Source organism: Bubalus kerabau, chromosome 1 (assembly GCF_029407905.1).
Source record: "Bubalus kerabau isolate K-KA32 ecotype Philippines breed swamp buffalo chromosome 1, PCC_UOA_SB_1v2, whole genome shotgun sequence".
NCBI classification, from domain to species: domain Eukaryota; kingdom Metazoa; phylum Chordata; class Mammalia; order Artiodactyla; family Bovidae; genus Bubalus; species Bubalus kerabau.
The window spans coordinates 91,987,087-92,012,476 of NC_073624.1; the positions used below are offsets into that span (position 1 = coordinate 91,987,087).

General features: G+C 56.1%; 2 protein-coding genes and 1 pseudogene across 3 annotated transcripts; 1 reads left to right on the forward strand and 2 right to left on the reverse strand.

The window, feature by feature from the left end:
* Positions 1 to 145: 145 nt before the first annotated feature.
* LOC129651083 (ribose-5-phosphate isomerase-like) lies at positions 146 to 3,024 on the reverse strand (annotated as a pseudogene).
* TROAP (trophinin associated protein) lies at positions 2,624 to 9,451 on the forward strand. Of its 2 annotated transcripts, XM_055582867.1 has the most exons (15): positions 2,624 to 2,769; positions 3,012 to 3,166; positions 3,260 to 3,446; positions 4,102 to 4,259; positions 4,349 to 4,486; positions 4,679 to 4,761; positions 5,261 to 5,313; positions 5,765 to 5,886; positions 7,015 to 7,131; positions 7,238 to 7,321; positions 7,423 to 7,482; positions 7,746 to 7,880; positions 8,027 to 8,660; positions 8,939 to 9,132; positions 9,282 to 9,451. In XM_055582867.1, exons 2-15 carry the CDS (start codon positions 3,023 to 3,025, stop codon positions 9,327 to 9,329), a joined length of 2,157 nt encoding a protein of 718 aa, XP_055438842.1. In that variant the 5' UTR covers positions 2,624 to 2,769; positions 3,012 to 3,022; the 3' UTR covers positions 9,330 to 9,451. The 2 variants fall into 2 exon arrangements, with proteins under 2 accessions (XP_055438842.1, XP_055438846.1); XM_055582871.1 differs by lacking the exon at positions 7,015 to 7,131.
* A 636-nt stretch (positions 9,452 to 10,087) lies between these two features.
* Positions 10,088 to 13,473, reverse strand: C1QL4 (complement C1q like 4). The gene is made up of 2 exons (XM_055566338.1): positions 12,937 to 13,473; positions 10,088 to 10,909 (listed from the first exon to the last, which is right to left on the reverse strand). The coding sequence occupies exons 1-2, from the start codon at positions 13,471 to 13,473 to the stop codon at positions 10,730 to 10,732; spliced, it is 717 nt and encodes a 238-aa protein (XP_055422313.1). The 3' UTR covers positions 10,088 to 10,729.
* Positions 13,474 to 25,390: the final 11,917 nt, after the last annotated feature.

A 25,390-nucleotide genomic window follows, 5' to 3' on the forward strand; every position in this document is an offset into this window, starting at 1 on the left:
CATAGAAAACATGAAATCGAGTTCTACTTTATTTTAAAAACTGAGTATTTTTAATAGTAAAAAATATATATATATTATATATATATATATATATTATATATATATATAAAGGGTTTTACTAGGTGGTAAAGAACCCACTTGCCAATGCAGCAGACATAAGAGACACCAGTTTGATCCCTGGGTCGGGAAGATCCTCTGGAGAAGGAAATAGCAATCCACTCCAGTATTCTTGCCTGGAGAATCCCATGGACAGAGGAGCCTAGTGGGCTACAGTCCATGGGGATTGCAAAGAGTCCAATGGGACTGAAGAGCCTTAGCACATATACATTTATATCTCTCTTTTTAAAAAAACATTTAATAACAGTGCTTCAGAAGACTGAATTTAACCCTCAACTCCTCACCCTCTCAAGTTGTCCAGCAGGCACAGACACATTAAGGCAAAGGTTCAGAGAGACGTGGCCACCTCTGAGGTGGGCTGGGGACATGAGAGGAACACACTACACGCCTGCAAGGCTGGTTCAGAACAGCTTCTCCCTCCTGTTCACCAAGCTGTTCTACATCCCGAAGTAGGGTCTCTCCAGTATGTTGATGAACAGGCCCATGTCCAGCATGCCTGGGATCATTTTGATAGCTGTGTTCACTTTACTCCATTTGTGGACCCGGTCAAACTTCCAGTCCAGGATAAAGTTCCCATTATCCCTCACCACACAATTTGCCTTGTTGACAGCCAGTGGAAGTTAAATCGCACCCCCAAACTTCTGGGTCCCGGTTCAGCTCACTGCGACATAGGCCATCAGATGACCTCGATGGGAATCCCCTTGTGCCATTGATCCCAGAGGTTCTTTGAATCTTTCCTGAAATCAGAGATCACAATGAAACGGATGGCTTTGCCGGCCACAATCTTCTGGGTGAGGCGGCCTCCACCACCCTTGTGAGGTTGAGGTCTGCATCTACTTCATCAGCACCATCAATGGCGTGGCGGATCTCTGGTTCACTGAGAGGTAAGTCATACTGTAGGATAAGCTGATGGGCCTGGAAGGAAGTAGGAATACAAACGTGGTTCGGATTCCCTCGTTTCACTCTTTTAGCTATTCGTTGCACTGCGTGGACAATTGTAGAGTCACTACCAGTTTCCAGCACTTGGTTATTCCTCACCTCCTTCTCCTCCAAGGAGCAGCCTGACAGCTTCTTGGCCTCCTCTGCCTTTGACATCGTGGAAGGGCCCAGGCAGAGGTTGTTAACCTCCTTGCCCCCGGTACTTGTGTTGCCAGGGCCGAGCTGCACGCCTCCTCACGACTGCCCCAATGATCCTCATTTGAGTCTTCTTTCTTTTCTATGAAATAAAGACCATACCTCACCATTCCTACAGCTTGAGTGAAAAAAAGAATTTTCTGATGTTGCCAAAAACCTTGGCTTTTTCTGTCCACTGAAGCTGGAAAGAAAAAATATGGAGGGAATTTGGAGGAAATAGAAAGGTGGCTTTAAACCTCAGCCAGCCTGGAGGGGAGAACATGCCTCAAGAACTGTGGCCCCCTTCCCCCCCCCCAAAGAATCTGGGGGATCATATAGATGAGGGCTCACAGTCAGGGGTCAGTGATGTGGAACAAATGTGTAAGGATCTTGTATTTTTTTTCCTCTTGCATTGTTTCAAAAACAGTAACAGACTGGAGTCAGGCTGTTGCTGTTTAGTCACTAAGTCCGATGCGACTCTTAGCAACCCAAAGGACTGTAGCCCACCAGGTTCCTCTGTCCATGGAATTATCCAGGCAGGAATATTGGAGTGGGTTGCCATTTCCTTCTCCACGGTGTAAGGTAGCCCAGCAGTTGGGTCCATTGTCTTTCATGAATTGTACTGTGGCCTCCTTTCTGTAGTATAAGAAAAAAAAAAGAGAGAGAGAACTAGAAGGGGTGCTCTGCAAAGACTGCTGTAAAGGTGAGCACCAAACACAGGATGTGATTAGCATTGAGTTAGAATGTAACTAACAGAAGCTACAGGTGCACAATGTAGCTCACGCAGAGTTTAAAGGAGATACATATGTAGCTTACATATCAAGTTAGCCTTTATTGCCGACTACAGATCCGGAAGTTAAAGTGGGGGGGGGGGGGGGGAAAGGGCTCAGAAAAGGGCAAGAGAAAAAGGAAAACTTTTTTCTTTTTCACTCTAACCTTTCATTTTTGTTATTGTTAGTTCAATTTTCTCCAGACCTCTCCGCTCGTTTGGAGGCAGTTCCTCGACCCAGGCAGACTTTTCCCACAAAGTGTCTGGATAGGGTCCCCAAAGCTTGACGGCCTAACTCTGATCAGAGCTGAGTCAGTGGCTGGGGCCAGCCTCCAACACTGTCAGCTTGCAGGACGCAAGCCCTTCCACAATGCCTAGACTGGACCTTCCCGCACCAGTCCCGAGACCTCGCGAGAGTTCACCAGCGCCCGTTGTTGCCCAGACTCAGAGCCGACGCCTTCCTGGACCCCAGAACGGTCTCCTCTTTCCTCTTCCACCCCGCGCTCCACTCTCGGATTGGCTGATTGAGTCGGGTCATTTTTTTTCCTGGCCAGAAAGCGGCTCAGCAACTAGTCCTTCTTTTGGCCCCGCCTCCGAGGCCTGTAGATTGGATAGCTGAATCTTGCGTCACGCGTCTCCGCGGGAGCACAGACGAGCCAATCAGGAGCTTGGCGTATTTTACAAACTGGGGAAGTACCTGGAGCAGAGGTCCAGAGAGTCGGGGGAAAAAGCAAAGAAAGTGGGGGAGACCCTGAGGGGTTCAGGAGGAGGTGCGGCACGGAGATCTTGGAGGGAATGAGGGCTGCCGGCGCTCGTAGGGAAGAGAGGCAGTTCGGGGTCCTGGGACGAAAGAGTAGGCTCGGAGTGTCAGGAGATGACCGAAAAGCGCCCTTGCAGGCGCCGGGTCTTCTGGGCGCGTGGATTTGGGCGGAGGTAGGAGTATCTGGAATGTCAGGACCAAAGCCTCGAACTGGCTGACCTTTGATCCCTGATCCTTTTTTCTCCTTTTTAGTTGTAGTCGTCATGACCACCCTCCAAGCCCCGAAGGATCCTCTCCTCCGGGGTGTATCTCCCACTCCTAGCAAGATTCCCGTTCGCTCTCAGAGACGCCCACCTCTCCCCACAGTCAAACCCAGCGCCCTGGACCAGGAGAACCAAGATCCAAAGGTAAGAGGAGCCTGGGGGAACGAAGACAGTAGCTACAAGGAAGCAGCAATGCACCTCAACGCTGAGCTCAGCCTTTTTTCTCCCCTCCCCTAGAGATTGGGGCAGAAGCTCAGTATTCAGCGCCCCCTCGCAGACTCAGCAGGCCCCAGGCTGAAAGCCACACGTCAGACAGAGCAATCTGAGAAATTGGTGGGGAGCACTCAGCTCCGGAACCCCTTGGAGGAGCTCAGGCCTAGCCATGGGGGTCAAAATGTGGGCCCTAGGCCACCTCCCCAGACAGGTATCTGTTGGAGGCTGTAGAACTGGGTGGGAGAATGGGTTGGTGCAGTGGGGTTTGGGGGCTTTGTAGTCCTGCCTCTCCTGCTTACTATAATTCCTAGTCTCTGCTTCTAGAAAGCTCTTTGCTCTTAGAGGCCCTTTCTTTTCTTCAACAATGTGTCATCACTTCTAAAGCCTTTTCCGGCTCCTCTAGTCGCTATCAATTGCTCTTTGTTCTAATGATTTGCTGAACTTTACTTGTTTGTTTATTCATTCATTTATCCATTCACTCATTCATTCATTTGTTAGATGCAACTTATGGGATCTAGACCTGGGCCAAGGAAGTGAAAGCACCGAGTTCTAACCAGTGTACCGCCCGGGAATTCCCTGCACTTCTCTTATAATATGTCCATACTTTGACTTGAATCTGTTTACCTCTCTATAGTTTGATGTTAGCTTCCTGAGGATGGGGGCTTTGTCGTATTCTTCTCTGGGTGGCAGTGCCTAGAATAGTGTCTTATGCAGATTAAAGTCCTATGAATGTTTGTTGAGCTGAGTTCAGTTATATGAGTCTCTTTGGCTCATGCACCTCAAGGTGGCGATGCTAGGCTCCCCAGCCCCTCAGCCTCCCCTCCTTCCTATCCCTCCTCGCCTTTCCTTCTCTTTTTCCCTTGCAGAGGCTCCAGGGACCATAGAGTTTGTGGCTGACCCTGCAGCCCTGGCCACCATCCTGTCAGGTGAGGGGGTGAAGAGCTGTCGCCTGGGGCGCCAGCCCAGTCTGGCTCAGAGAGTACTGGTTCGAGGGAGCCAGGGAGGCACCATCCGGAGGGGTCAGGTAACGAGCCGGGATAGGAGGAGATCAGGCTGGGGTAGGCTGAGGAGGGAATCCTGAGCCTGTACTGAGAGTCTCTTTTGGGGTCCTAGGATGCCCGGGCCTCTGCATATTTGGCCCCCAGAACCCCTACCCATCGACTGGACCCTGTCAGGGCTTCCTGCTTCTCAAGGCTGGAGGGACCAGGGCCTAGAGGTCGGACCTTGTGTCCCCAGAGGTTGGAGGCTCTGGTGAGTGTTCTTAAGGGGCTGATACTAAGTGTTCCTGGGAACTCCTTCTAAGGACACAGCTGGGCCTTGGGATGGAAGGTAGCTCCTGGTAAGCAGAAGGGTTGTATGGAGGCCGATGGGGTTGGTGGTGAAACCTGAAGGTTTGGAGCCTGCTTCTGACTCTTCTTTTTCTCTTGCTCCTGTGTGGCTCAGATTCCACCTTCAGGATCTTCCTCTCACCCCTCCGCTCCTCCCAGTTTCCAGGAACTAAGAAGAGAGACCAGTGGCAGCAGCAAGTAAGGAGGGGGTTATTTGGAAAAGAATGATTCGGTGTCTGATACAGGGTCCCTCAGGGCTGGGCCCTCTGGTAGCTTTAGGACTTCCCACCAGCCTGGGGGTGGGGGAAGGGGAAAATCTGTGAATGCCCAGGGTGAACCCTTGCTGTGAAGTTCAGGCCTTCGTAGTCCGGCCTCAGTGTGGCATCAGTTTCTTCAGGTTGTGAGGGGCGGAAGGGGAAAGAAATGAGAGGTGCCATCCCTTGTGTAGTGGCTAGAGCACAGACTGTGGGAACAAATGGGGTTTGGGTTTGATTCCTGACTCTCAGCACTTACAAGTTGTTCAAGCTTGCCTTACCTGCCAAGCTTCAGTCTCTTTAATCTGTCAAATGAGGACAATGTTTGTATCATCATTTGAAGTTGTTGTGAGAATTATATGATGTTTGTAAAGCACTTTGCACAGTGCCCAGCTCATATCTGGTACTCAGTGACTGCTTGCCACTGTCCTTGTTGTCCTCAGGACTTCAGTGAGCCAGCCCTCACGATCCCTTCCGGAGACGTCTGTGCAGCCTGGTGAGTGTGTCTGGCCATGGGGAGAGAACGTCAGCTGGGAGCCTGCTTGTAGGGAGCAAACCGAGAGAAAGCTCAGGAGGGCTGTGGCGGGAAGGCCAGATCAGGAGGAGACAGAGAGGAAGAGATCTTCTTCATAGACCAGAGGTTTGCCCCGTTGCACTTGTGTCAGAGGAGGTGGTCCCCATTTGTATCCTCTCTCTGCCACTTCCTGCAAGATTTACCCACTGTCCTATCGTCAGCCGCTCAGAGCCATCACCTCACCCCTAGCCCACTCAGGGTATTCAGATTAATGAGTGACTACTGAGTTCAAAGGGGTGCTGGATGGGTCCCCACCCTTGATGGTGCAGTATTGGCTGTCAAACTGGCATGTCCTTTCCGGAGGTTGCAAAACCATGTGCCAGACTTTGATGTGTGTTTCAGACACTACAGCAAATTTCCTGTCTCCTCCTAGCTTCCTCTCTCCCTGAAGGGGAACATGAAGTTGTCACTCAGTCAGATGAAGGAGGAGGCGGCCCCCTCGGCCTGGCCCAGCGGGTACCATTAAAAGAAACCCGAGATAAAACCCACACCAGGGTGAGATGGGACCCTCCTGGGATGGGGGAAGGGGCAGAGGATGTACATGAGGGATTCCCCAGCAGCACTGAGGATTGTGGGTAGAGCCAAACAGTCCCCGCTTGGATCTCAGCATGTTCATTGGGTCCTTGTTTGTCCCAGATGGACCCAAGCCCTCTCCAGAGTGGCACTGGCCCCTGGAGGCCTCCAGAGGTCACAGTCTGATACGTATTTAGGTCACTGTCAGGTCAGTGCTGAGAGTGAGACAGGTCTGACAGCTCGTTCATTTCCTCCACACACAAGGGTTTATTTACCAGCTACTGTGTGCCAAGCACTGTTCTAGGTTCTGGATATACAATAGGAAATAAGTTCACATTCTAGAAGGGGAGACAGAAAATAAATACTCATGTAAAATATATAGTATGTCAGATGGTTATAAGTTATCTGTTAAAAAAAAAGTAAGGTACTAAATTGTTGGTTGCTCCAGTCATGTCCAACTGTTTGCAATTCCATGGACTACAACCCGCCAGGGTACTCTGTCCATTGAATTTTCCAGGCAAGAATACTGGAGTAGGTAGCCATGCCCTCCTCCAGGGGATCTTCCCAACCCAGGGATCAAACCTGGGTCTCTCTGCATTGCAGGCAGATTTTTTACTGTCTCAGCTGCCAGGGAAGCCCCCAAGGTACTATAAGGGAAGGAGAACTGGAGGGAGTGGGTGGTATTGCAGTTACAGGGGTCAAGGGAGTATCACTGAGGTGTGGCTACGTGAAGAGCAGAAAGAGTTGAGGGAGTGAGCCCCGCAGATATCTGAGGGAAGAACGTTCCAGGACATGAGAACTTCAGATGTACACAGGGGGTCTACCTGGTGTGCTTAAGGATCAGCAAAAAAGCAAGGCTAAAGCAGAATAAGAAGGAGAGGAAGTGAGAAGTTAGAGCAATGACAGGATCGGGCTGGGTAAGGATTTATAAACCAGCATAAGACCTTGGCTATGACTTGGAATGAGTGGAAAGCCAAGGGGAGAGGGATGACCAAGGGAGGGACATGATTTGATTAGCTCTTAAAGAATCACACTGGCTGCTGAAGTGAGAACAAGACAGAGCAGTGCCAAGTGGGAGGGATCACTCTTCCACCTGGTTCTTCTCCACAGGACGGCTGTGACGCCTGCCTGATGCCCTCCCCTGGCCAAGCAGTGCCACCTGCCATCACCCGGCCATCACCCTTTGGACGGGCTCAGCGTGTACCATCCCCTGGCCCCTCAGCTCCAGTTTGTATCTGTAGCTACTGGGGGCTGGGCAAGGGCAGAACAGTCTGGCTGGGATCCCTGCTGGGTCTCGATCTATCCCTGCTCAGCCACCCCCGTCTCTCCCCAGATCTCATATTCAGTGTTGCGGCGTCTCGCCACCCGCCCCAAAACCCAGTTCACACCGCTCCCATCAGCCTCCAGAGTTCAGCAGGTAAGAGAGGGCAGGGGAGGTCACAGGCCTAGGCCAGGACTGGGGGAGGAAGAGGATGATGGATGGGTACAGGGAGTCATGGCATCTCACTTCTGACCCAGGCCCGAGGGTTGAGTGGCCTCTCCCCTCAACCTTGCCCTGAAGAGCCTGCCCTGCCCTGGGTAAGTATCTGAACTTCCCCATCCTGAGATACCTGATTCTGTCCTGTTGATCTCAGGCCCAGCGTTTTTGAGGCAGGTTTGCTCTTAAGAAAAAGCTGCCTAACCCTCCAACTCTCCCTGCTTCTCTGTTGCCCCTTCTAATCCAAGTCTGGGGACACTCAGTTAAGGACCTGATCCCTTCCTCATGAGGGTTGGACTCAAAGTAGTCTTCTTCTTACCCCAGCCTGGCTTCCTCATGTGACCCCTCTCCTCCCATGTGGCAGGAGCAGATTGCAGTCCGGTTATTTGACCAGGAGAGTGGTATAAGGTTGCAGGAGGGGCCTGGGAAGCCACCCGTGTCGACTCCTTATGGACCCCACCCCAGTCGAACCCCCAACCTCCAGGAGCTGAAGATGCAGGTGGGCTGGTGTGGGTAACAGCTTCAATGGCTGATGGACACTGACAGGGCTGGGACTGAGAAATAGGAGTGGGGGAGGGTGGGCATGGGAATAGGACAGTGTGGGTACAGACCTGCTGTTGACATCACGCTCTCTCCTGCCTACAGCGCATCAGTATCCTGCAGCAGCTTTTGCGGCAGGAAGTGGAGGGGCTGGCAGAGGGCAAGTGTGCCCCCCTTAATGGAAGCTCCTCTCTGGATATGGTGGAACTTCAGCCCCCGCTGGCTGAGATTTCTAGAACTCTGAATGCCCCTGAAAAAATACCGGAGGCTTTTCACCTTTCTGGACTGTTGCAGCACCCTGAGCTGCCAAAACCCTACTTTCCAGAGGAGTGTGGGGAGCCAGAGCCCTGCCCTGGAGCGGAGCCTGAGATCGCCCCGCCCTGCCCTCCAGCTGAGCAAGGCCCCCCAGAGTCCTGCCATGGGAGGGGGCCTGAGAAACCAGAGCCTTCCATCCAGGAGCAGCCTGAGGCATCAGGGCCCAGCCCTCCAGCAGAACCTGGACCCCTTCAGGCCTGCCCCCAGGGGCAGATTGGACTCCCAGAGCCCTCCACTAGGGTGGATCCAGGGGTATCAGAAGCCTGCTCCCTGGAACTCAGAAATCCAGAGTCCAGTCCACGGCCCTGCACCAGTCAGTGGGCTCCAGCGACCACCAGCCTGACCTTCTCCTCCCAGCGCCCACTTTGTGCCAGCCCCCCTATCCGCTCACTCCAGTCTCTGAAGCCCTCACCAGGCCCGGCAGGTAAGGAGTTGCTTGGGTGGGGTTGTGAACAAAGGAGGTCCTCATCTCTTGCTGGGAACAGGGCCTGCCCTGCACCAGATGATCCCATGCTTTCTTTCCCCTACCTGCCTTGCCCCAGCCTGGCTCTCCCATTGGGGTGGGCGGGTGGGTGGTGTGGCACCTTCAGCCCTGTACTCCTAATTGGCTTGGCCCTGGTGGGGGGTGGGAAAGGGTGGTATGTGGTGGGAGTCTTGGACTTCAGAGTCCACCCTGAACTCTCCATGGCCCCTGGCCCTCAGGCGCCAGCCATCCGGCCCCTCGGACCATGGCCCTGAGGCAGCGCCTCAAAGCGTGTCTGACTGCCATCCACGGCTTCCACGAGGCCTGCCTGGACGATGAGTGTGCCTTCTACACCAGCCGAGCCCCTCCCTCAGGCCTCACCAGGGTCTGCACCAACCCCGTGGCCGTGTTGCTGGAATGGCAGGACGCCCTGGTGAGCCTGCCGTCCACAGCCAGCTGTACCTGCACAGAGGCCTGTGGGAAGTGGGGGCAGGGGGCGGGCCTCGGCTTCTTTACAGTGGGAAGAGCTGGGTATACAGTTCAAGAATGGCTGGGCTGTGACAAAGTCTTTTTTCTCCCTAGTGTTTTGTTCCAGTTGGTGATGCTGCCCCACAGGATTCTCCGTCATGAGGCATCCGCGTCCACTCACCCCTGTCCTGTCTTGCTCCTTCCTTTTAACCTTATTTATTTTCCACACCGTGGATTGGAACTGACACCCTTTTGTCCTTCAATAAAGTTTCTAAAGTGTCCAAGTGTCTTTTCCTGTGGTCCTGCCTAAGGCCAGCTACTGCTGTGTTGTTCTTGTCCACATGGTGGCAGTGTTCTCCAACTTAGAGGTCAGCCCTGGGTTCTCTCCCTCCCCCAGACTCCCTCACTTAGGAACTGACCAGGTTACCCCACCTCTGTCCACCCTACCCTCCCAGCAGGCTCTATGAGTGAATCTGTTGGGGGTGGAGGTGAATGTAGGACTTTGGGGACCTGCTTTTCTCCTTCCTCCTTGAAATCTTGGCCACTCCCAGGAGCCATCAGCAACTCACTTATCACATAGAGCTCCTTAGAACTCTTCCCCTCCCCCCGCATCATCAGCAAAAAGCAGAAGCACCAGACCCATATCTCTGAGATCATCCCTTGTTAGTGTCACTCTGGTTGGTGTCCCCTCTAGTAGAAGGCCTCAAAGCTCTCCTGAAGCTGACACCCTTGCCGTATCAGAGTAGAAACCCTGGGCCACTCCCCTCTGCTCCCAGAGGCAGATCTTGCCAGGGATAACTAAACCTTGGCCTCTGACAGAGTGTAATAGGGTAGGGGTCCTTGAGAGGAGTGAGGAAGGGTTCAGCCACTTTCCCCTATTCTGCACCAAGTTAAGAGGCACCCACATTCTCCAACTTTACTTTATTGGAAGAGGCAGCAGCAGCTGTAGCCCCAGGGCCTAACCCAGATGGGGGTGATATGGAGACTGTACAAGATGAGTTTTAAGTGCTAAGAAAGAATCAACTGGTTCCCCCAGTTCACAGAAAGACTGCCAAAGCTAGAGCCTGAAGCCTGAAAATGGAGATGAGGGAGGAGGAGATGGCAGAGAAGTCATGACAGGACCAGCGCCCACCCCATCTCCTCTCCCCCCACCCAGATGCGTTCTCCCTTCCCCAAAGCCAGCGTTTCCCTTCTGTTTTCTGCTTTCCGTGCCTCTGTGCTACAGCTAGTGAAACTTCCCTAGCTCCCGGCTGAAGAGAGGGCCATGACCTGTGACCCGCGCCGCTCTGCTGCCCCGGCTTTCACAGGCATGCGCACGGATGCTGGTAGTCCCTTCCCGAGTTGCTCTGCTCCTGCCACCGGCTTGCTCAGCTCTCCAGCCACGTAGTTACACCCCGGAGCACTAAGAGTCCGCCCATTAAGGCCACCTCCGGGAGCAGGAGGGTCCGTCCACCGCCAGGCTCTCAAAGGATGGGGTGGCGCCTTGGGTGGAGCAAGCTGAAGGTGGTAGGGAGGGGAGCAGAGGCGAAGGGCGAGCGAGGGCGCCCGGGTACGGGCCCGGCTCAGTCCGGGTAGATGATGAAGCCAGAAAAGGTGCTGTACTTGTTGGTGTTACCGCCGTGCACCTTCCCGCCGTCCAGCTTGATGAAGACTTCGTCGCCCACATCCAGGTGCAGGATCACACTGTTGCTGGCGTAGTCGTAGTTCTGGTCGGCATCCTGGGCGATGGCGCTGGCCCGGACCTAGTAGGGAGAAGAGGACAACCCACTCACGCTTTCTACGGAGCTGGGGTGAGGAGGGTTCAATCAGGGAGGTGGAACTGGACCTGTGAAAGTGATACGTTGGTAACAGACTGCAGGGGTCCGGAAAGACAAGGTGCTTCGCAGGCACCGCCATTCATTCGCTCACTGCCGGGAAGTGGGCAAGTTTCACGCTTTCTCTGGTCCTCCACTTGAGCTATAAGGTGGGAGGTAATAATAGAACCTACCGCATCAGGTTGTTTGGATTAAATGAGTTACTACATATGAAGTGTGTTAAAACACTGCTTGGCACAAAGGAAACGCTATATAGATTTTCTATTAGTATTATCATTTAAAAAATAAGAGTTCGATTGTAGAATAATTTCTAAGATTCTGAACCCGCTTTGACCTCCTAAACTCGTGTTCCCATCCCCCGGTGACAGGGCACAGGCATGCCTGTACGTGTGCAAGCAAGGGTGCGGGCTGTGGGAAGGTGCCAGTCTGTATATTCGCCCCTCCTAGCCCCCTAGGGTGCCCCGACGTGGGGGTCGCTTTCCGCCCCAACAGGTAGCCCCTCCCTTTTCTGGTCTTGCTGCAGCAGGTCGCCTCGAGCCGCCAGCCCCCTCCCAGCCCCCCTCTTCCTGTCCCGCGGGGGCTGGTTATTAACTCATTAATTATTCATCATTATTCTAATCACTATTTACCGTCCCCAGGGCCGCAGCGCCCGCACCACAGAATACAGAGTGGGAGCCGCGGGGCCCTCCCCCCTCGGGAACTGACACTCTAGATACACACACCCACCCCCACGGCCCCTCACAGACACCCCACATAGACCAGGCACACCTACTCAGTGCCACAGGCAGGTAGACACCGCTCCACTCTCACACTTCCGAACCCCGCACCTACACACTTCATCATGCACATACACTCTACAGTCTAATACACACACACTCTCACTCCCTTTCCCTGGGTTCCTGGGGTGGCTCTGCTGGGAGGAGACCCCAGAATAGTGCCTGCAGGTCTTGGAGGCGAAAGGTGCTTCAGCTGTAGCAAGACCTGGGGTTTGGACAGCTGAGAGGAGCTGGTCAGATGCACCTGGTCAAATGACCCCATGGGACATCAGGGTGAGGAGGTCACAGCTCAGCCCTAACCTTACACCCCTGGCTTCCAGCAGCCCAGGCACAGTTCCCCACCCCCACCCCCACCCCCACCCCAAGGCCTCTCTCCCTCCCTGCTGCGTGTCTGGGGGCGGGGGCCAGACCCTGAGCTGAGTCTTTGGGGCTTTTCTCCCAAGCTAAGGCAGCAGTGACTCCGACTCTGACCACAGGACCCGGCTGGGGTCCGCAGCTTCTGTCCTTTGCCTCCTTCCTTCTCCCAAATTCATTCCTGCAAGCCACCTGGCTGGCCCTTGAGCTGCCACATCTTCTACCTCTGCCTACTGACTCTGTATTAGCTGAGGGTAAAGGCCACTCTAAAACCAGGGACCCCAGGCCTTGGGACTAGCAATAGAGTTGCCTGGAAAATGAGCAAGTGTTTTCTTTCTTTTTTACTTTATCCTCAAAAATCCAAGCTGAATGCCCCCACACGGGAGCTGAAACTCAGATTCCATGCTAATTTGAAAGAGACAGACTCTGGGAACTAGCCCATGGAGCGACTGTGTAACCTGAAGGCCCGCAGAGCTGCAAGAGACAGGATGAGAAAAGAGGCTAGTTGGCAGGGTGAGATACCAGAGAGGTTTGGTGTAAGTTGCCTACAGATGGACTGCGAGGTAGCAGCTGCTTATACAATAAGATTTGCCTTTTAATTCTGACACCATTCCTAACGTCCCTGTGAGACCCTGGGCAGGTCATTTCCTTTCCTCTGGCCCCCAATTCCTTTTCGGCTAAGTGAAGTGATTTCTAAGTTCTTGGCAAGCTGTCCTTCTTGGATTTAGTGACACTGTTTGGGGAAGAGATTCGGGTTGTGTACTGAAAGCAGGGGGATTTAGAAAGCTTCCCTGTCTGGGGCTGGGTGGGAGAGGGGCATCTCACCTGTCCATTCTTCATCAAGTCGGCCCACATGCTGGTGCCGTCACCGCCGCGCATCAGCACATGGTAAGCAAAGAAGTAGACACCCGGCATGGGGCAAGTGAACTTGCCACTGGCCGCCTCATAGGCGTTGCCTACGTTGGTCACCACGTCGTCGAAGCGCAGCACCTCGTAACCCTCGTGTGGCCGCCGCAGGCCAGCATAGAAGGCAATTCGAGGCACGTAGCCGGCAGGGGGCGCCACTCCGCCGGGGCCTGGGCCGGGAGGGCCCGGAGGACCTGGCCTGCCCGGCTCTCCTGGAGGCCCTCTAGGACCTGGTGGTCCCGGGGGCCCTCGCAGACCTGCCTTCCCGCGCCGGCCCGCCTCTCCCTTGGCGCCGGGAGGAAAGGGGGGCACGGAGGCGGGTGCGCCGTCGGGTCCTGGGCCTCGCGGCCCGTGCGGGTCGCACACCATGCGGCAGCGACCTAGCATCTCGTAGTGCGCCGGCCCCTGGGAGCTGTGCACTAGCAGCGGAATGGCCACCAGCAGCAGCAGCACCATGGCCACCCCGACGGCCGCGCCCGCCACCCGCTTGCGGCGGCTCAACCGCGACGCGGCCAGGGCCAGCAGGTCCTCCTCACTCTTGGGCGCAATGGTGCCGGAGGCCTGGGGCTTCCCGCGGGCCCCGGAGGCGGTGGCCGGGCTCGGGCTTGGGTCGGGACCCCCCCGACGGCTGCGCCCGGCACCCCCACCCTTTCGGGCTCCCGCCTCAGCGGTGCCGTTCCCCAAACCTTCCGTCAAGGCGGAGGTTCCCCCGTGGACCAGAGGCAGCTCCAGACGGTTCAGAGTCCGTGGTCCTCTATTACCCTCTCGTTCAATCTAACGTTCCAGGGCGCCTGAAATCGGCGGCTTCTCGGACGGCTGGTTTCTTACGGATCTAGGATGCCTGCTCTCCGGACAGCTGCTTTCTCGAGGATGGCGGCGCCTAGGTCCCCGGCTACCCAGACGGATCGTTCCAGCTGGAGCTGGGACTGCTCTCCGCGCTCTGGACGTCCCGGGCTCTGCGCTGCGGGTGATGCCCACCGGACGCGACCTCCTCTGCAGGTTTGCGCTCTGGCTCTCGGCGAGCCCTGACCCACCTTTCTACCCTAGCCGCGGCCCCAGCCCCCTGCTGGAGCCCTGGCCCCACGTCTCCCTCCTGCTAGCGCTCTCCCTCTCTGCGTCCCTAACCTTCCTCCCCTCTCTCCCTGGGCGGCAGTGCGGGTGGTGTGAGCCGGCGCGCGGCGGGAGCCGCTATAAGCGGCCGGGGGAGGGGGGGGGGGGGGGGTGCCGAGCGACCCCTGGCGCCCAGAGAGGGAAGCGTGGAGGCGGGGCAGGCCTCGGCCCCAGGCCCGCGTCCCCCCAGCCTCTCGGTTCCTGACCCGCTCTAAGCCAGTTCTGCAGGGATTCACCGCCCCCACCCTATCCTTACTTTCACCCTCTACCCTGAGTTTGGTATTCCCGGAGCCTGAAGGAGGCCACAAACAGCGATGGGATAAAAAGCGGTCGAGATACACATAAGAAGATAGAGGTAGATTCCTGAGCAAAAATGAGCCCTCCCCGGCTCCCCCCACCCCCACCAAAAAAAAAAAAAAAAGCCCGCAACCAAACAAAAAGGACTAGGAAAGAATCGAAATTTGCCACTCAGTGCCCATGACCAAATAATATATGGTCAAGGGTTCAACGGGTACGTGTTGGCCCGAACTGGAAAAGACAAATCTGCAGGCACCTCTACTACCCTCGACCCCCAGTGTTGAGGGGCGCAGAGCAAACGAGCGAGCGAGGGAACAGAGTGAGAAAACAGACCAGCCCGGGAAAGCTAGCAGGAAACCTACAGGAAATCAGAGAAGGAGCTACAGAGAAATCAAAGGGACGGAAAGCCAAATAGAGACGCAGAGGCAGAGACAAAGCTTGGAAAAGAGACTAACTGACAGCCCCAGAGGGGGAGAGGGAGAGACAGAGACGGAGAGAGAGAGATGGGAGCCAAGACAGGTTGACAGATCGAGAGAGAAATGTAAATGGCGCGCTGCAGAGAGACACCCAGGTCCGTGTTCGGACTCCAATGTGACATATCAACTGTGGGGAAGACGCGGAGGCGGGGCGCTTCTTGGAGCAATGTGGTAGGCTCTGGTCCTGTGCATTGTGACAGTGTGCTGGCAAGTGTGGACGTGTCCATGGGACCCTGGCCTTGTGTGTCCCTGGGTGAGTGGGATTGTGGATCGTGTGTTGTCTTTGTGTGTATATATGTGAGGGCTGTTGGAAGGGAGGTTTTATATTTGTCTTTCTCCTAGTCCCTAAATGTGGTATCCCACAAATGTCATCTCTCCTGTCTCAGGACTGAAGTGTTGAGTTTACTGGGGAGAAAGAGTCAGAAGGCCCTGCAGGCCCAGCCCAGCCCCACCACTGCCCTTGTCCTAGACCTTGGCCAGCACCAGGATCTCTGCCCCTTCCCCCTCCCTCAAAGGGCTGTGGTCAGATGGAAACTCAGAGAAGTTGGACCTCACATAACAAATGCTTGGGGGAGGGATTTGAAATTGGTTATGCAAAGTAATAGAACAAATAATGCAGATTCAGTGCTAGGCATCCTCCTGTGAGAGGTGAGTGGTCATTCCGGTGGCCAAGAGGAAACATCCTTCCTCAGGATCTGGCCCCTCGAGGGGAAATTTCCTGCTCACAGGGTCTCCGGGGGCCAGAAGCTTGAAGAAGAAGTCCCAGGACTGGCAAACTGGGATATTTGGAGGCCCTGGAGGTAGACAACTGCAAAGGATCTCTTACAGACTAGGATAAGCCACTACTGTAATGTATAAAAGTACAATACATAAAATGAGAGTCCAGGATACATCAGGGCATAATTATTGGGTGGAAAGTGATTCCTTCATCTCTTGTTTCCTGTTCCCCTTCTCTGCACCTTCCAGCCCATTATGGTGCAGGAAGAAAGAGGTTGCTGAGGCTTGGCCTGTTGGAGGGAGGCCCCCTACGTGCTTGAAAGGGTTGGGAGAGAAAGGATTGGCAGTCAGTGGGGGAGGGGCCTCCTCCAACCATAAATACAAATTTTATTCAAGGTCTTTGTCGCCATTTGTCTTCCTCGGGGGGCTAAGGGCCATGTCACCCCGTGCATGTCTAATTCCAAATCTGCTCCCCCAGGCTGGATGATGGATGGATCAGAGAGGAGAGAGCAGGCCAGGGCTCACACTGGCCTTCCTGGCCGATCCTCAAGCCCCATCGACCCCAGGTCCTTCCACCTCTCCCTCCTCCTCCCCCTTCTTCCACCACCCACTCACTAAAGGCCCTCTCTGCTCAGCCCTGCTCCCCACCCCTCTCTCCGACTTACCAAGGCACTCTTTTTGAGCTCCTCCACCTCAGCCCTTTTCAGGTCCTAGCCCTCTTCCCTCTGGAGCTTGCCTTCTCCTCCTGTCCCCAGCCCAGACTGTGAGCTTCGGTGACCAGCAGGGCTGCAAGGCGGCAGCGGGTGTGTGTGGTGGGGGAAGCAGGCTTGGCTCACAGGAGCCGAGGGGCCAGCTCCATGAATTTATTCATGTTCTGTTGCTCTTTCCCCACGCTCTGGAATGAAGCTGCCAGCTCACCAGGTCCTTATTGCTTCCCCTGCAGCTGTCACATTCGGCTGAGGAGGGACCTGGGTAGGGTCAAGGCCAGCTAGTGCTCCTGGGGCCAGAAGCCAAGTGTCGGGGCTCAAGAGGAACTGCTGGGGCCCAGGCTGGGTCTGTAACAATTTACTCAGAGCTCCTTGGGCAAACTGAACTGGGAGACCCAGGGAGGTGATGTGGTTGGGAATGGGAAATAGGTAGAGAGATGTGCTTCAGGGCACAGAATGGGCAGTGAAGGAGGGGAGAGGGGAGGAAGGCTTTGAGTCCCCTAGGTGCCCCTTATTGAAAAGCACAGCCAAATCTGAATTCTGCCTTACCCTCTGTCCTTGACTCTGCACTAACCCTGACCCTAATCCCAAAGTATCCACTTGACACTTCTCCAATCGTAAAATAAACCCTAACTCCATAACCTGATGCAAAATGGAACTCATCCTCACCTGTTCTGTCCTGGAACCCAGGGGTCTCCCAAGAATTTTCCCCAGGGCTTACAACCAGGTGTGTGTCAGAGTTCTGAGGACTAGACTTTAGATTAGCATGTGATTAGCATATTATTTGCATGTGATATATCCCTTCTACTCTGAGGAAGTTTTCTTGTTAAAATTTTATGAAGTCTAGCCAAAAGGTCCTGGCTCCTTGAAGTTTTTCTCTTTTTCTTCCTTCTCCCACACTCCTTGTCACAGACCCCTTCAAGGGAAGAAAGTGAGGAAATGAGCAATAGAAAACTCATGCTAGGAAAGATCCTGGCAGTGTGATTGCTTCCTGTCACTTGAAGGATAACCTCCACAAGCCTCAGTTTCCTCACTTTTAAGAGCAGAGGAACCAGCTGGTTGATGTTACATTAAGATAAAAGGAAATGCCTCTCTCCCCCATGCACCCTCTCCTTCCCCACCTTTCGGGGCCATTATACTGTGGTTCCTCTCCACTTTCCTCCATCCCACCCCATATACACACACTCTGGCTTTCAGTCTCTACATGTTAACATCACACGAAGCAATCTGAGTTGCATGGTACCAGACTCCTGGTATGAAGAGAAGGGAAAATTGCCCACCTGAGAGGACAGGGAATAACACGGATAGGGAAATAGTATGATCGAGTGCTTACAGTATTTTAGAGCTGTTACAAGTAAGTTCTCTCATTGCATCCTCGATGCATCCCTGAGGGGTGGGTATATTGTCTCCATTTTACAGATGAGGAAACTGAAGCCCAGAAAGGAGAAATGCTTGCCCTGTATCACCCTGTAAGTGGCAGCCCTAGAATTCGAGTTCTGATCTCCTGGCTTCCTTTTCACTGCCCTGGAAAGGAAAGATGACACCCAAGGCTGCGGAAGGGCAAGAAAAGCAAGACAGGATTGGGGAGAGAGATGTGAATGGGTTTCAGGGAAGACCTATGCGTTTGAGGCCAACGCCGCAGGGCTTTGGCTCAGCGTGTCCTCCATCCTCCACCCCCAGCGCTGACACCCAACTGGTGCTCAGTAGTTAGCTAACGGAGGTTGGCCCAAGTCAGCTGCGGAGAAGAGCTAAGTCCGAAGGGGAGAGGGAAGAGAAAAAGGAGGGAGAAGGAAACAAAGACAACCGCAGAAAAATGTGCCCCCGAGGCTGAAGGCAGGAAAGCCGACCGGAGTTGCTGAGGACCGCTCTCCTCGCCGCACCGGTGGGAACACAGTTGCGGCCCAAGACCCTTCGCACACTTTGCCCTCCCGCGCGGAGGGTCGACAGGCCTCAGTGAAGGGCAGGAGGGCAGGTACGCCGCCGGACCTAGGCTCTCCATTCAACCGCCGCGCAGCTCGGTGCTGCCTTAGGTTTAAAGGGTCGCCGCCAGAGCTCTTGGGGCTGAGAACAGGCTCATGGCTCTACAGGGAGAGGGTAGAGTTGGCTCCCCATCTATATGTCAGGCCAGATCACACTGACTTCCTTCCGCAGCCCTTGACCCCTTGCCAGGTGCTGCTCCTCGCCCTAGCCTCTCTCTCTACCCGCTTCTGCTCCAGTCTCCTCGCCTCTGTCCACCAGCTCCAGCCTCCAGTTAATGAAATCTGGCGAGCGGCCGCACAGACGGCGGTCGGAACCTTTATTTCTCCGCCGGGATAGTGGATCCCGCGGTGGGAGACCGACGGGTGAGCAGAGGATTGGTGGTGCGGCGAACCGAGGGCCAGTCTCCGACTGGTGAGAGCCCGAAGCGCCGGAGGCAGAGCCAAGCTGGAATCTTCGAAGGCTCGGCGAAACGAGGTCGGTCCCTAGGATGCCCTCTGCCCGGGGTCCTTAGTTCTTTCCTTTTGTCCAACAAGCAGGAGACTTCGCAAACCCCATACCCATCGCGCCCTGACCCGGGTCGACCTGGGACTCCTGGTTCCGCACTCTAGGCGGATCTGGCTCCCTTGTGCGAAGCGCGTGGCGGCTCTGAGCCGGCGGCCGCGGCCGGTGCTTCCTCCCACCTCCTTGCATCTCTTCCTTCTTTCTCCCCCTCCTTCCCGCGCTCCCTCCCCGGCGGCCGCGGCCTTTATTAGGGATTCCGCGGCTGTCGGTCCCGCCATCCATCCTGTCCGCCGGCAATTAGGCGGCCAGACAAAGAGCAGCTTCGGATGGATGAGGGTCCCGGCGGATCGGAAATGTGAAGGGTCAGCGCTGCCGCCCGCGGCGCACCCCGCTCCCCCTCCGCATAATCACCGGCCGCCCGTCACTCAGCCGGCCGCCCGGGGAGCTCCAGGGCCGGGGCTGGGGGAGGGCGGGGGTGGGACTGCAGCCTAGGCGCCTAGGGCAGGGCGAAGGCGGACCGACCTGCAACAGGGGCGCCTCCTGCGGGAGAATGGAGGACTGCAGGAGGCCCGAGGCACCTGGAGGAGACAGAAGGCAGGGCATGGAGCCCCGCGATTCCTGAAGGCGGAAGAGAGGACTGCTGCCTGGGGGCATCCTGTACGGAAGCTAGGACTTTGGCTCCGGGGGAGAGGAGAATGGGGGCCTACGCGCCCCCTGCTGGGAGGCTGGGGGACGAAGCCCTAGGGCCTTGGGTCTGCAAAAGTGGAACCGAGCCCAGGACGAATCCCCTTAGGGTCTGTAGCCTGGTGCGCCTCCTATTGGATTAAAGCGATACTGCGCTTCTGTTGCCGGATCTCTTAAGTGAAATCTAACCCAAGCACATCAAATCCAGAAAAGCTCCAAGGCTGGGCGAGCCCAAATGGAGCCAGAGGAAGTTCAATGAGTCCGGGTTTTACTGCGGATTCTTTGGCGCTAGCTCCCAGCTGACAAATCAACATCTCAATCTGACAATTAGTAGTGGAGGTGGGGGGAGAGGGGCTCTCGCCGCCTGGGCCGCTTAGCCCTCCCGGCGGGCGGCAGAGAGGTGGGCGGTGCTGGCAGTGATGAACGACTCCGGGGGGGCCCCGGGCCCCGAGCGCGCATTCATTACTCGACTGACAGGCGGGCGGCAGGCCGGGCGGGCCGCGAGTGGACGTGCCAGGAAAGAGGCAGAGGCAGGAGCGAGAATAAGAGAGGTGTATAGCAGCCCACTGCCCGGTCAGCTCCCGGCTCTTCACCTCGACCCTGGTACTTGACTTCCTTGAGCTCAGCGTTTTTGTTGGAGCTGGCCGTGGTCGCAGAATTTGGGTAGCGGGGACAGAGGTTTAAGCCTTCTGCTTAGGTTAGGCGAATGAAGGTCTAAGATGTCAAGAAAGTGTGTAGACAGGCTTTAAGACTAGGCGCTCCCGCCTGACCTCGGAGGAATTGTGCGTGTCTGCGCACACAGGGGTGGTGTGTTGTGACAGGGATTGATGGGTGTGGGTCGCATGTGGGGGTCGGCGATTGTGTGTGTCAGTGTTAGGGATGCGTCGGCTTGATTTTGTCAGTGGAGGTGTAAGTGCTGCCTGTGTCTGAGGATGAGCTGCCACCTCTCCCTGCGTGTCTGTGCGCCCCCCCACCCTCCCCGCCCGTCAGCTCGCTGTCTCCACTTCTGTAGGAAACAGCAGAGTGCACAGTGACAGCTGAGGTGTGCTGCTGGGGGTAGGGGGATAATGTTAACTGTGAGGATGCTGGTTCAACAACTGCTTCCTTTCACCATCTCTACCCCAAACATCATCCCTCTCCCCAGCTTCCTGAAAGTACTGGATGCTTTTTCCAAAGTCTGGGGACCCAGTTGCTAAGTCCTGGGGAAGGAAGTGGTGACTACCAGAGTTTTCTACCCTCCACATGCATGTATACATATAGGCAGTCTCCATCTCATATATAGACGCTAATATAAGATGCGATCCACAACCCTTCTGGCTTCCCTAGGCTGCTGGTGGATAGAGAGGAGGAGGTGGATCTCAGGAAGGGAAAGGTCACACCATCAGACTTCTAAGAGAGCCCACATCTTTGGGGCCTAGGCTAGTCTTCCAGGATCCTTACCTTTTGGGTTTCAGGTCCAATTACTAGTTGACACCTTAGGAGAATGTGCTAATTATATTCTAATTCCTTTCCCTAATAACCCTCTTTCTTCACTTGACTTTGTCTTCACTCTCCTTCCCCCCTCTCAAACACACCAAAAGGTTGACCTTCCCATTCCTGAATCTTCCGGGTCTACAGGGCAGAGAGTTGACCTGATTCTGGGTCTCTGGTCCTCTGTTTTGGTCAATGTGTCTTTGAGCCACTTTCCCTTCTCTTGCTCTTCTTTAAACACAGGTTGTCCCTGGGAACCCTCTATATTTTTGTCTCTGCACCCCTTCTTGTGTCTGTATATCTCCAGGTTTAGGAATCTCTTCCAATTTTTTCCCCCTACATTTAGGGGTCTCTCTTTGTTTTTCTGAGGCTTCACCTCTGGGCATACCCAACGCAACAGTGAGACCCATGCGGATGGGAAAGGGAGTAGAACTTCCTTCCTGCCCCCATCCAGAGGCGATGGGTAGGTAATGCAGGGCCCGGCTACGGCCGAGTCGCTTCTCATTCAGGGCACAGGCACCTGGTCGATGCCCGGCTGTCCGCCCCTCTCCCCACCCCCAAGCCGCCCTCCTCCAAGCTCCCGCCCCCTCCGCCCGCCCGGAAAAGGCAAATTTGACATTTTTAAATCCCGAGCCTTGGAGGGATCGATGCGGCCCAGGGGCCCCGCCCGGGGTCGATATTCCTGATTGGGAAGCGGCCGCTGAGCGGAGCGCGTGTAAATCACCCGGACGGGGGGAGGGGGCGCGGGAGCCGACCGCTTTCCAGACGCTGGGAGCCACCCGAGGTTCCGGCCCGACCCCACCCCAGGGCAATGGAATGAGGAGACAGATAGGCCTCAGACCCGGAGACAAGCCCTCCCTTGGACTCCCGCCTCCCCCGCCCATCTCTAACTCTGTGGGCCGGCTCCGGTCTCGCTTCAGCGGCCGCCACCCTCCGTTGCCCTGGAGCCGCCGGGGAGGCCGGTGTCGGAGCCAGCCATGCGGCGGCTTCTCTCCGGCCGCTCCCGCGGGGCCTGGGCTTCGGCGGCGGCTGTCACGAAGCCGACAGGCCGGGCTGGCTGGGAAGGGGAGGGTGGCGGGGGAGAGGTGGGGGGACGGCTGGCGCGGATACGGCTCACAGTGGGCGCGCAACAGATGTTTGCGGGATTGAGGGACAGCAAGGCGGCGTGGGCACCGCGCGGCGCTGAGCCGGGGCTGAAGGCGCGGGTGGGGAGCGGGGGCAGCCCAGACCTGTTGGGGGTGAGAATCTGGCCTTCTAGCGGGGGTGAGCAGGCACCCCTGGCGCTCAGGGGAGGCTGAGTTGGATAGACCACCCCCAACCCCGCCCCCGGTCCGTGGACCAGGGTAGCAGAGAACAAAAGAGAATGGGGTTGAGAAGGCAAGTTCGGACCCCCCCCACAGCCGCCTCCGCAGCTCCTGCCCTCCAAGCCTCTCATCTCGCGGTTGGAGAAACCGAGGCAGCGGAGGCTGAGAAGGGTTAGGATGGTTAAAAGTGATGTCAGCCACGAGGCTGGGGGTAGCAACCAGAATTCCCGCGTGGGTCTCTGGATTCACCTACCCGCCCCGGGCCCTCTTGCGGCTAAATACACCGCCACGTTCCCTGTATCCCTACCCCCCGCCACCGCAGCTCAGACCCTTCCCTCCTGCTTCAGCTTGTTAGATCACCCACCCTCCCCGGCGCCAATCCCCACCCCGCTCCAGTTTATAGAACAACAATTTGGGAAAAACAATCCAGGCCGAGTGACGGCCTCGTAATTGTGACAAAGTGAGTGCGGGCGGCTGGAGAGCGCGCTCGGGCGGGAGCGCGGCGGGGCACGGCGGAGGTAGGGGCGCCTCTAGCTTGCCCCGCAACCTCTCGTTCTCATTCCGGTCATCTCCCATCCCTCTCCTTGACTCTTCTCCAATTTTTCTTCTCTCGGCTCCTCGCGCCTCCCCTCGCTTGTTCCTCCATCGCTCTTTCCCTTTCCTCTGGGTAACTGCTCTTCTCCAGCCTCCGCCCCCCCACCCCGCCCCGCCCCGCCGCAGCCCCTCCCTCGGTGCGCTTTTCCCGCTCTCTCGCTTCTCGCTCTCTCCTCCGCCCTCCACTAGTTTCTTCATCTTTCCCTCGTGCCAGTCCCCCTTGGGACCCTGGCCCCAGCCTACAAATCCACTTCTCTCCCTCCCCAGTCCCGGCTTCCTGAGGTCGAGCCCTGAGCTTCCTCCTGGGTCCCCACCTTCTGGGAGGCCTGCGCAGCCGGGCACACAGGGGGTTCCTCCCGCCCCAAAGCGACGGCCCCCAGGCCCAGGCGGCCTGCCTCTCCCCTCCTACTCCCGTCGCTGCCTCTCCCACCCCTGTATCTGCGCCCGGAGCCAGTTTGTTTGTCCAGCGGCGGCCTCCGCCGCTCGAGCTGTTTGCGGAGCTTAGCGCGCCGCCGCGCAGTGCCGGCCCAATTAAGTCTCATTCATTATTCAGCGCCCCAGTGCTCCCGCGCCCAGCAGCTGGCGGCTCCAGCGTCACTTTGATGCCCCTCCCAGCCCTGGCCCCGCCGTGAGTCCTAGGGAGCAGACATAGGGAGCTGCTTTCCCTCCCCGGACCGGGAAGAGGACTGAAGGGGCTGGGAATGTAGGAGGGAACAGAATCTGTCGACTGAGGGGAGGCAACAGGGGCAAGCCCTCCAGGCCCACCCCACCCCCAAATCAAAGATGGGGAAACTTGAAGATCCACGCTTTTTCTTTACAGAGGAGGAAACAGGCGCCCCCCCCCCCCCCCCCCCGCCAAAGCCAAGGTCACGTAGCAGGGTTGGAGCCCACGACGTTGAAATGAGGGGATCTTGCATCCCACTTCCATTCCAGCATTGAGGCGGGAGGACACCGCAGACTATTCTCCTGGTGGGAAGGCCCTCACCCCCATCCTTTTTTGCTCCTGGTTCTCTCTCGCGCCAAAGTCAGCGAGATACAGCTGACTTGGGGTTCCTGAGGGATTCTCAGGTCTCCGGCTTGGATCTAGACGTATTGCCCCTGACTGGCTGGCCTGGAGGCGGGGCAGTGAGGCAAACTTGAGGGGAGAGCCTCTCTCTGCAGCCTGTACCCTGGTGTCTCTGCCTTAGGCAAATTGGAAATGAAGCCATCCAAGGCAGTCTTGAACGGCAATGGAGTAGGGAGAGAGGACTGCAGCCTGAGGTAAGGGAGGAGTCACCCTCCCACTTGTGGGGGTGCAAAGCGGTGATCGAGGGCTTCTTTTTTGCTTTTATAGGCCCCCCACCCCGCCCCACCTCGCCATAGGCTGCGTTGCCCCAGCATCTAGACAAGGTGAATCTGGGGATCCGCCCGACCCCTCCCGTCCGCAAGCGGCAGCGCCACCTGGTGGTCTTCCTGTAGTAATGTAGGCGCTCTTGGCCTGGGGTGGGCGCTGCGCCAGCCGGGTTGAGCCTGGGGAGGCGGAATACGCCAGAAAAACCTAAAATGAAGTTTACCGGAGAGGGCAGGCGAGCGAAGCCCCAGCCTGAAAGGTGAACCCTAAGGGGCGAGGGAGGGCCTTGAGGAGGAGGGGCCTGGCCAGGACGGCCCAACTTCCGTGACACAGCAAACGCTGAGAGACAAAGTCCACTTGGATGAATGAGAGGGGCCATTTTGACTGTGGTCAAAGGAAATGTCTGATCTGGGAGCCGAGGTACCCAGGTACAGCTGCTCACCCTGGGACTAGCGGGTACTGGCCTGAGCCCCACAGTATGGAGGGACTTTACAAGTTTTTCCTGGAAGGCGGTGGTTGAAATGTGAGGTGCCTGGGTCCAGGTCAAAATGTAGCTTTCTAGAGCTGGAGGGAACTCAGGACCTCTTTCAAGTTTGTCTTTTGTCCAGATTTCTTGGTCTGGAGAGATGGGAGGCTGGAGAAGGGCTAAAATCTCCGCCAGGGGTCTGTGGGCAGCCACAGTCCGAGTTGAGGTGGGGAGGGGTTGTATGGTAGGGGACTTTAAAAGTTGTATAGGAACTTTCCAGGGATAGTGTATTCATTTTTATTCACTCACCCCCACCCGCAAACCATGAGTCCTCCAGGAGGTAGGTGGCCTGAGGGGAGGTCTGCAATTTAAGCTTACCCATTTTTGTCCCTGTGCTGAGTTCTCATTTACTCTACCGAAAGCACTTAAAACTTTCTTCTCCTCTAAATTTGGAGTCATTGTGGTTGTAAAGAACAGAGATGAGATTCTAGACCTAAGGATATGGGAGAGCTACCCAGGGACACTCAGGAAGAGCTGGACTTGACTAATACTGGAAGGAGAAGTGTTACTGTGTTGGAGCCTGGATATAATCTTATGACTGCTTTTTCCCATGTCTTAGGGTCTAAGGATAACTCTGGGGCCATGACTGCCATGATTCTCACAGACAACTCCAGATTTCTGCATTCTAAGCAACGGCAGGTGCCACTGGACTTACTGTGAGACCCTTTTCCTAGAGG

Coding starts and splice junctions, on each gene's coding strand:
- TROAP (XM_055582867.1), top strand. CDS start 3,023: ATGACCACCCTCCAAGCCCCGAAGGATCCTCTCCTCCGGGGTGTATCT. Junction 5,314..5,764: donor GGAGACGTCTGTGCAGCCTG/GTGAGTGTGTCT, acceptor GTCTCCTCCTAG/CTTCCTCTCTCCCTGAAGGG. Junction 5,887..7,014: donor GAGATAAAACCCACACCAGG/GTGAGATGGGAC, acceptor TCTTCTCCACAG/GACGGCTGTGACGCCTGCCT.
- C1QL4 (XM_055566338.1), bottom strand. CDS start 13,473: ATGGTGCTGCTGCTGCTGGTGGCCATTCCGCTGCTAGTGCACAGCTCC. Junction 10,910..12,936: donor ACTTGATGAAGAATGGACAG/GTGAGATGCCCC, acceptor TCTCCCTACTAG/GTCCGGGCCAGCGCCATCGC.